The sequence below is a fragment of the Desmodus rotundus genome, chromosome 12, assembly GCF_022682495.2.
Source record: "Desmodus rotundus isolate HL8 chromosome 12, HLdesRot8A.1, whole genome shotgun sequence".
Taxonomy (NCBI): domain Eukaryota; kingdom Metazoa; phylum Chordata; class Mammalia; order Chiroptera; family Phyllostomidae; genus Desmodus; species Desmodus rotundus.
This window is the reverse complement of record NC_071398.1, coordinates 31,485,209-31,495,425: the sequence shown is the minus strand read 5'-3', so window position 1 is coordinate 31,495,425 and position 10,217 is coordinate 31,485,209. Positions and strand designations below refer to the sequence as shown.

General features: G+C 56.9%; 1 protein-coding gene across 1 annotated transcript; it reads left to right on the top strand.

The window, feature by feature from the left end:
- The first annotated feature begins 3,104 nt into the window (after positions 1–3,104).
- PABPN1L (PABPN1 like, cytoplasmic) lies at positions 3,105–10,185 on the top strand. Its single transcript, XM_053915093.1, has 7 exons — positions 3,105–3,368; positions 3,801–3,939; positions 4,263–4,330; positions 4,847–4,953; positions 5,050–5,137; positions 5,725–5,870; positions 10,083–10,185. Exons 1-7 carry the CDS (start codon positions 3,105–3,107, stop codon positions 10,183–10,185), a joined length of 915 nt encoding a protein of 304 aa, XP_053771068.1.
- Positions 10,186–10,217: the final 32 nt, after the last annotated feature.

Below are 10,217 nucleotides of genomic sequence, written 5' to 3'. Positions count from 1 at the left end.
GTGGGTAGTGCTGGGATCAAGGTCCTGGATCATAGCTCTTCTGGCAGGAGAGGAAAGAGAAAAGGAAAGCAGAGAGGATGCGTGTCTACTCCCTGGACACCTCACAGATAAGGCCTGAGGGAGCTGCACTGGTGCCCCAAAGTTCCAGAACACACCATCATGCATGCTTCCATTCCTCCGGTTTCAATTCGGCCAGCCCTGGAGTGCCACCACAAATGCCCCTTGTAGCAGGAACGCAGTATTAGGACTCCAGGTGGAGCCTTGTTTTTAAGTATTAGAATGAAGGTGCCGGATGCCCTCGCTCCCAGCCTGGACAGGGGGCTCAGCCAGGCCAGTCGTCAGCTCACCCACTGCATCCTTCACGGGCCGAGGGGTTCAGACCATGGGAACATGGCTAGGGCACAGCCTCACACAACCTTGTGAAGAACACATTGGTTTTCCACTTCCTCTTTCCTCTTCCTCTTCTTGTTTGTGTGTGTGTGTGCTTTTTTAAAAATTTCCCCAAAAGGAGTTGGACAGTGAGTGTTGGGCCATTTTCCTGTGATGGGCTTCCCCCGCGCTGTGTAGGATCCGTGGCATGCCGTCCCTGTCGCGTGTCCTCTGATGTACTCTGTTTGGCCCAGATGCTGTAAGATGTTACAGTTCAGGTCACGTAAGTTACCTCTGTGTTGTGAAATAAAGCCCAACATTTGCCATCCTGGCTCTGCCTCTCCTTGCACTCCAGGCGACTCTGGCTAAGCCCCATTTCACACATACATTCACTAAATGTGTGTTGGGAGCTTTCTCACTTCCAGGCAAGAGACACAAAACCTGCCCCAAGTGGGTGAACAACCATGTGATGTAAGTTGGGGTGTGAGTGGGACATGAGCAGTGACCCCTGCTCCGTCCACCCACAGTCTCCCATATGGTAAACTTTCCAATGCTGTGTCCTCAAGGTAACCTAAATGACCTTAGACCCCAGATGACACCCATGGCTTCATGACCCCAAGTCCCACTGCCGGTGGCAGTGCTGGGCACTTCCCTCAAGACCCTGAAGGTGGACACCAAGGGAAGGAACACTTTGACCCCCAAGTAGTCAGGCTGTCAGCCATGGGGTCCCCGTTCCTGGGGCAGGTCCCATCCAGAGTCAGGTGCCCAGTACTCACTACCCCTGCTTCATGGGCGGCCCCTGGGGGAGGGATGTTATTAATACTCGGACCCAGGCTTGGAACATGGTGTATTTTGAAAGGCATCATTGCAAAGGCCAGTGTGGGGGTGAGGTTGTCCCCACACCAGGAGGCTGGGAGGTGCCCCAGCTGGGACCGGTATGCCAGCAATCTCAGCATAGAGTGGGATGACCACATTTTTCCATTGAGGAGGTCTGAGCTCAGAGGGAGGCTGCCGGGGATTGGGCCTGAGTCCAGCGGCTCTCGCCTGGACACAGCTCCGTGGTGCCCTGCCTCCCATGTGGAGGTAGAGGAAAGGGCCCTGACCAGAGGCCCTGCGAGGGGCCTCAGACCCAAGGAGGGCGGGTACCAACTGCCAAGTGGTGGCTGCACTTCCATCCTGGTCCAGCCAGCCTTAGGCCGAGGCCCTGTCCTCAGTGCAGACATGGACACTGCCCTTGAGGCACTCTGGCCTGCCAGGGGAGACCTGGGGATGTGTCACCTACATGCAACAGACAGAGGGTGAGGCCCAGGAGCAGTGACCACAAGAAGGAGAGGGAACAATCAGGGAGGCTCCCTGGAAGCAGTAGTACCATGGCGATAGTGTCCCCTGGAGTCGTGCTCATGTCAGTGCAGGCAGCTGTGTGGAGACGGAAGGGGAGAGGTGAGGAAGACCTGCATTTGAGCTGAGAGGCCTGTGCGTTCAGGACCATAGCTGACTGGGGGCCATGAGACTCTGTCTGGAGACCACCTTTCCATGGGAGCAAAGAGACAGAAGCTCACCCAGGGCTAAGGCAGCAGCCACAAGTGTCCTCACTTCTGGGACACTTGCCTTGTCCCCCTCAAAGCCCCTGGGGGAGGAATGCTCCCTGGCTCTAGGCTCACAGTCCAGCTCCACTGTAGCCTGCAACTCTCCTCCCCAATAACAAGTTCCCAGGGAACAGCCCTCGACTGGCCCAACTTGGACCTACCAGCTACGGCCTGGTGTGAACAAATGTGCTAGAGGCATCCCCTGTAAAAATGTCAGGAGGCCAGAAAAGCCACAAGAGGAACTCCACCAAAACTGAGACAGGTGAGGCCAGATGGAGGTGACCAGGGCACACAGGGACAGGGGCTTGCAGCTGCCCTCCGTGGGCAGCCAGTGAGGAGTCGTAGAGGAGGCAGAAGCAGGCTTCACAAATTGCCTTCAGGCCCCCAGTACCCACTGTCTGATCTGCATTTAATTCAAACATTGTGCCCTGTAGCCAGAGCAGGGTTCTGGCTTCATTTAAGTGGCTCCCACCTAAAAGCTGGTCCAGAATGAGAGTAGGGAGGGGAGGGTCCATAGGGAATGGATGGAGGGGTCAGGAGAAGGGAGACCTCTGACCCCTGGGCATCCACTCTGTCCTCACTACTCCAGGCCTTTGCTCAAGCTATTCCCTCTGCCCAGGCCATCCATGGCCCCAACACTACGTGACCCAGTCCATCAAGGCTGGCTCAAATGCCACCTCCTCTAGGAAGCCTGCTCTGAACCCACATGCCGCTCTTCCTCCTGCACGCTCAGATCATTTGCTCATATCTGTGTACACTGAACAGTGGCCTACCACTGGTGTGTGGACTGGTGCCTCCAGTTAGCTTCCTGAGCTGTCACTGTCCCTAGCTCAGGCCTCAAAGCAAGCCTGGCTGAGCTGATGTACGGGAGGCCCATCTGGGCTCCACCTCAGCTACACTCCTCCAATGTCCTGGAGATGCCTGCCCCAGTGAGGAAGAGGTGGGCAGGGGCAGAGGTCCATGGCCTTTGGCTCCTCCGGGACCAGAAGCCAGGGCTGGAAGCTTGGCTGCAGCTGGTGGCCTTTTAAGTGATTACTGGGAGCAGCTGGCCTGGAGGAAGGCTTAAAACCCAAGGAGGGTGCCAGTAGGTGCTGGTGTGGAGGCAAGCATTGGAGGTCCTGCCTGCCCGTCCCCTCATCTTCATCCACGATGTGGCCTTTCAGTAGCCGGGCTCTCTTCCCACCCCCCACTGAGGAGTGGCTCCAGAGGGTTTTGTCAGACCCCAAAGCGCAGGGTTGGGGGGCCTGGAGCTGGGCTGAGAAGACCCCTCTGGAGCTGGAGTGTGGGGACAGGAAGGAGGAGGAGAAAACTGGGAAAGAAGACGACAACGAGGAAGATGCAGACTTCCCTCTGTTTCTGCTCGAGAGAGAGAACCTGCCCGAGGCCCTCCCCAAGGACCTGCCCGAGCACCCGGTACCTGGCCAGGTTAGCAGCCTCATGGAGCACAGCTGCTTGGAGCATTGGGCGAGAGCTGGCGGGAGACCTCGGGCACCCTTTGTGGGGGCTGGGGGTGGGAGCAGGGGATGAACTGCTGCAGCTCTGACCTCAGAGCTGCCCCCAGCCTTGAAGAGAGTAGTGGGGGTGCCGCTGTCCCCTGCCTGGAAGAGGGTCCTGGGGGTGCCCAGCCCTGCACAGGCTGGAGGGATCAGGGCGGCTTCTCTGGAGGGGCCTTGCTATGTTGGGTGAGGATTGCAAGGGCTTCTCTGTGCCCCAAGTTCTCATGGCCTTCCCATTCCCCTTGGAGAAGCCCCCAGCATGTTCCTGAGGATCACTGGGGTCAGGCCTGCCCACCTCTTCCCTCCCTCAAGAGGAGCTGGGGCTCAACCTGGGGCTGTGTGCTGGCAGGAGCTGGAGGCCATCAAACCAAACCTGTGGGCAATGGAGCAAGCCCAGGAGCTGGAACTGCCCAGGGCACAGGGCCGGGCAGGAAAAGAGGAGGGGGCTGGGTCTGTACTGGCTCCACAGCTTCTGGGCCCTGAGACAGGTAGGAGATAGCAGGCCAGGCAGACCCCTTCCCTGGGTGGGCAGGTGGCCCCTCAAGTCCTTGGCCATGGGTCTCTGAGCCCCCTTCCTGCTCTGTATATCAGGGTGGACTGTGAGCTGGTGCTGGGAAGGGGCCAGCTCACAGGGAGTGTTAGGCTGGCAGGTGACAGAGGTCCTTCCAGAACAGGCCCAAGGAGGACTTCTCTCCTCAGGATTGAGGAATGAGCCATAAACATGAAGTACCTGCCTTAGCAGCTGCAGAGAGCCCGGGCCCACAGTGAGGCCCTCCACCCCCAGTCTGTCCTGAGGCTACTCTCTCCACAGGCTGCCCCTGCCCTGAGGACCCTGTGGAGAAGGTGGAAGTGGACCCCAGATCTATCTATGTGGGCAATGTGAGTGCAGAAGAGGAGCAAGATAGGGTGGGTCTTTTCAGGGACGACCAAAGGTCTGCTGCCTCCTCCTGGCTGTGAGGATAAAAAGAAAGGGACATGTATGGGGCAAACTCAAAGGCACACAGGCCTGAGGGGAGAAGCAGGAGGGCGGGTCTGAACTGCGGGGGAAGGGACTGTGGGCCTGCGCTGTCAAGTACTCTGATTCCCCAGTGAGCTGGGAGTTGGCATTTCCACATGAAATCTCCCAGGTGATCAATCATTGGCAACAAATTCCACTTTAAAAAGCCATACACTCTCTGCACAGGCCAAGTAAACACAGGAATGTCACCTGACATGTGGGGGGGGGGGTTCATCCCAGTCTCCAGTCCACCTCCAGGAGGGGTGGGGACAGAGGCCTCTGCTACCCCCACAGCCTGGGCTCCAGTAAGCCCCTCTCTAAGGGGAAAACATAATTCAGGAGAGCCCAGAGGGGGAGGCCTCTGCAGGAGTGCCCCCACCAGGCCATTCCTGTGCCAGGTGGACTACGAGAGCACTGCCAAGGAGCTGGAGGCCTATTTCAACCTCTGTGGGGAGGTCCAGCGGGTCAGCATCCCATGCAGCAAGTTCTCCGGACAGCCCAAAGGGTCAGCACAGGGCCTTGGGGAGGGGCCAGGCACCTCAGCACACTGCCCAGCATGGGTGACCTGGGTTGGCCCTCACCAGCCCTTGTTACACCCCAGCTATGCCTACATAGAGTTTGCTACTGAGAGCTCAGCCCAGGCTGCTGTGGGGCTGGACCAGAGCATCTTCCGAGGCCGAGTCATCAAGGTGTGTGAAACCCCTTGAGTTACCAGGGCAACTTGAGGTGGGGGTGTTGGGGTGTGGGCTGTGTTCTGAGCTTCTCTACATTAGCCCATTAACCCCTGAGGTGCTGGGAAACGCAGGCCTATGGAGGCTGACCGAAGGGCCCAGCCTGACCCTCCTCCAATGTCTCAGCATTTCTGGGTACATCTGCTGGGAGCAGGGACGGGGTGAAGGCCCCCCAGACTCCAAAGGGTTTGGCTTGTGTGTGGCGCTGGACCCTCTCTCAAGCTGGACCCCACCCCATGAAGGGGGAGATGTTGGCTCAACAGGGACAGATCACGTGCCCACCGCTGAGGCCAGACAGTTTAGGCCTAAGTGGGGATCTTGACAAGTGTGAGAACAAGGTCCGGGTCTGATACCTCGGGAGGCCCCAGGCCATGGGGGCCTGGTGGGCTCTGGGGCCACCACCTATGAGCCTCTAGAAAAGAAACCCAGGAAGACTTCCTGGAGATAGCCTTAGTCCTGGGATCTGCCCTGGGGAAGGGATTTGGGCTGCACTGGAGATGAGGGTGTGAGAACAGGGTCTTGGACCACTTGGCTTTTGGTTCCAGGTAATGCCCAAAATGACCAACTTACCAGGAATCAGCTCCACAGACCGAGGGGGCCTGCAGGGACACCCAGGTGCCAGGGGAGCACCCTTCTCTCACAGCAACAGCCTCCAAGGTGGGGCCTGCTTCAGACAGCAAGGGCGGAAGAGGTGAGTGCAGGTGGAAAGGGCTTGGCCCAGGCTGGGCAAGGCTCTGGGTGGACACTCACCTCCCATTATCTCTCTGCACAGGGGTCGTGGAAGAGTCTCACTGTACTAAAGGAAGGATCAGATTTTGAGAGTGGGGCTGGTCAGGAGTACGCAGCTGTGCTCCATGGGGGACCATGTACTCTGGGGGGCAGGTCTTGGGTACTCTGGGGTCACACAGCAGGCTGGCGGGAAGAGCAGCAGTGGGGAGAGAGCATAAGGCCAGAGGATAAAGGTGGGGGTCAGTGGAGAGCTGCCTCCATGTCCAGAAGAAACCACTCTGCAGGAAGATGGCCCGGCCCACAAGGGCCACGCATGGTGGCCCAGACCGACAGCTAAAGCCACAAGTCACTAGCAGGGTACAAGGGTGGGGCTGGGGGAGAATGCAACTTGGAACTTTGGAGGGCACTGGGCAAGCTGCGGGTAGGGGAGGCCCAGGCAGTGCTGCGTCAGCTCAGGGCTGTCACACTCGGGGCTCCTCAACTACCTCCATTTAAAGAAAAATAGAAACATGGGTCTTAATGATAAAGCATAAATTATTAAATTTGAGTAATTTTTGAAAGCACATGACAACAGACCTCCCTTTATTCATCTCTCATGGACATGCGCTCACTCTTTCTCAGGTGCAGACACCACAGAGAAAGGCAGGCAATAGGATGTGGCTGTGAGGCCAAGACCCACCTCCACCCCACTTCATTGCTAAGATCCAATGGGTGGTGTCGGGGCTTACAGTGTTGCCATTGACCACCATGCTACAGGGGATGCAGTAGCTAATTCTGCCTTCACCCAAGGTCTGGTGGCCTGCAGGGCACATGCTCCCCCCACAGTGAGTGACCCAGACACTGGCTGTTGTGTGCCTTCACCGTGAGGGAGTGCAAAGGGGTACGTACACACCTCAGGCATCCAGCACAGGTCCGGCCTCATCAGCAGTTCAGGAAGCTGAGGGGTTTTCCGTACTTCCTGGGCACCCTGACTGCTGTCCTCTCTGGCACGGACGGACACACTGGCTTTCTCCCTGCAGATGCAGCATCTTCTCTGTCCCCCGACTGCATTCCAAGCTGGGAAAGGAAGCTTGGAGCCAAGTGCCAACACACTTGGGCCTGGCATGAACTACTAAGGAGCCCTCTCTGAGCTTTTCAAAGGCAACTCTCTCTGCCCTGTTATGCTTATTTGATTATCAAATCCTTAAGCTTCAAACAGAAATGCCTTGTGCTTCAATCTCCGGGTGGGGCCACCTAGTTAGTCCACAGATGGGTTGGCCCCTGTCTCTGTCCCCAGTTCCCATTCTCTAGCACTGGCAAAGGCAGGGGATGGTGGACTGCCTCTTGGCTCTCCACCCACGTGTCTTTAACTTCCTCCCCCAGGCCACTTGTCTTTTGTGACCTGGGGTCAATGTTGTCCCTTGTGGTGGACTGAGTGATGGCCTTCAAGAAAAAAAGAGTGCACATCCTAAACTCCAGAACCTATGAATGTGATCTTATTTGGAAAGTGGGTCTTCACGATCTTGAAATGAGATCACACTGGATCATCTGGGAATGGACCCGAAACCCAACAACTCACACTGGATCTCTGAGACAGACACGTGGAGAAGGATGTGAAGACGGAGGCGGAAGTTGGAGTGATGTGTCTCACATAGAGCCCCGAGTCATGGGCAGACACCAGAAGCTGGAGAGAAGCCTGGAATGGACCCCCCTCCGAGCCTCCAGGTGGAACCCACTTGGCTGATACCTCGGTTTGGCTCTGGTCTCCAGAGCTGCAAGAGTCAATTTCTACAGTTTTGAGCCCCTCCCCGCTCCAGTGAAAGGGTGGGCAGGAGATCTGATTGTCAGGAAGCCTTGTCAAGGTCACCCAGCCACTCAGGGCAGAGCCAGGCTGGGCTGTGGAACTCCTGTGTGGGGTCAGGACCAGGAGCAGCGGGGCTGCCAGGGAAGCACGCCATCAGATGTTGCTCCCAGCAGGTGACCTGGCTCCTGCTAGCTCAGTACCTCAGGCCTCAAGCAGGGGACATCCTTGTGGGTCTTGACACACTCATTGTGCAAGTTGGCTTTTCTGCTAAGGTCCTGCTGAGTCTTCCACCCTGAGTAGTTAGTTCCTCTTCAGAAGCATTTGCCTGATCCCCTCTGGGTGGCCATGTCGAGGAGAGAGTGGGCCTGGGAATACCTCCTTTCCAGTGGATCTCAGGCCTGAGCAGGCCAGGGTAGAGGGGGGCCAGAAAGCACTCCTGGATGGGGCCACCATTCGGGTGGAAAGGGCTCTGAGCAGTGGGCCACTGAGCAGACCCGAGTGGCTGTGCCTGGAGAAAGCTGAGACGCACACTCGCCTTGCCCCATCTGGTCTGGGGCACAGGAAGGAGGGAGAGGCACTGATGCCCGAGGGAGGGCTACCTTACTACTGCCGGCAGGAACTTCAGCCAAAGAAGTCACCTGGAACAACAGTCAGGGGCTGACTGGGAGATGCACCCTCGGGGCTCAGCCATGGTGGTGGCAGGGGACAGGCAGGCAGGAGGGCCTCAGTGAGGGCACCTCCTGTATAAAGATGTAAAAAGATAACGTGAAACTGCCATCTGACAGTTCAGCTGGCAGGACGAGGACTAGCAAATTAGTTCTATCACTCGATTTCCTCAGGCTTAATGTGGTGATGCTACCCGACAATGTGTTTGGAAAGTCCCTAAGTAGAAAGCATTTACGGGCTGGTCTGGCTTCACCAACAGAAAAACCCAAATAGCAATGGCTTCAACAAGGGTTTGCTTTTGTTGTTTGTTTTTTACATAAATTGCTGAACACAAGTAGCCCAGGGCTAGTGTCCCAAATCGGCTCCTGCTAGCTTTTTGCTCCCTGTCCTTAGGGGCTGAATCTTACCGTGTTCTCAAGATGGCTGCCAGGGCTCCAGCCAACAGATTCAAGTTCTAGGCAGGAAGGAGGGAAAAGACAAAGGAGGAAGGGTACTCCATCTGCCAGGTGAACCCCTTTAAAGCATCTTTCCTGCAAGTCCCTCCCAACACCACCCACTTACATGCCATAACAACCTATCCTGTGTACTATGAAAGGTAGGAAATTATCTTTTGTCTAGACAACTGTCCTCAATAATACTGCGGAAGTTAGAAAGAAAGCAAGGAAGAGTGGATGTTGGGTCAGCAACTTGCAATCCCTACCAGAGCCACTACTCAGGCAGGAGAGATCGCTATTGGAGTCTCACCCCCAGACTGCAGGGAAGACACCCTGTGTGAGGGTGGCCTAGGGTCCACCGGCACTGCAACCAGTGCCTGCTCGTGGGTACTTCTCAGCCCTACTCTAGGGCCTCCAATTCCAACTGCAGTTGAGGGGGCGGGGGGGGGGGGGGGGGGGGGAGGGCTGGGACCTGTTCTTAACACGCACTCCTAGTTGTTTTGTTTACTTTTGTAATTTAAAAAAATTACTCCTGTGCTTGTTAGCCAGGAGGGAAACCTAGCCAGGCAGAGAAAAGTTCATCCCCCAGTTCCAGCCCAAGGCTAACCAATGCTCCACGTAGCCTTTCCCATTCCCCAGAGGGATCCAAGCTACCCTCCTCCTGGTCAGAGACCCTCTCCCCAGCGACTGAGGCGGGGGAGGGAGGGACTCACAACTGTCTTGGGGCACTGACTTATGGAAGCCAGCCACCAGCTGCACTGAATACAATGCAGAGCACACTGTGCGGGTGGAGTGCAGGCTCAGCAGGTCCTTGTCACCTCTCCCACTTCACGGGGCACAGTACCAAATTGTAAAGGGTGTTAGAACCTGGGCTTCCTGACCCCAGAAGGGGCTGACACCTCAGTCACAGTTAACTCTTAGGACTTGTCCTCTAGACTTGGCTGAACAAGCTTCTGGGGAAGCAGGATGCAGACAAATACCAATTACATCAGCTCCTCCTCAAATGTAAGCCCCACCCCACCCAGGCAGCTTGCCCAGGGGCCAGAGGGCAGCAGGGGCCTATTCCCTAACCCCGTCTGGCCCTCAGGCCACTAGAAACCCCATACACTAATAAGCAGAAGAGGGCTCCTTCTGCTCAGAAAGCAAGCAGCCACAGGCAAGACGCTGCTGGTACACAAAGGGTCCTAGACCTTGTGAGGGCTGCCTCCCGAGGCTGGGCCAGGTCCAGACCTCGGGCTGGTGTGAGACCAGAAAGAGAACTTTGCTGTCCCTTGTGCCCCTCTAAATCCAGCTACAGGCGCAGGGGGCCCCATACACCACGCCACCTGGTCAGCCACTGGAGGGCGTTGCAAGAGCAGCCGGTGGAGCTGAAGCCGGTCCACAAGTCCCTCTGAAGCCTCCTCTGCAGCCTCCTCTGTTGCCCCAT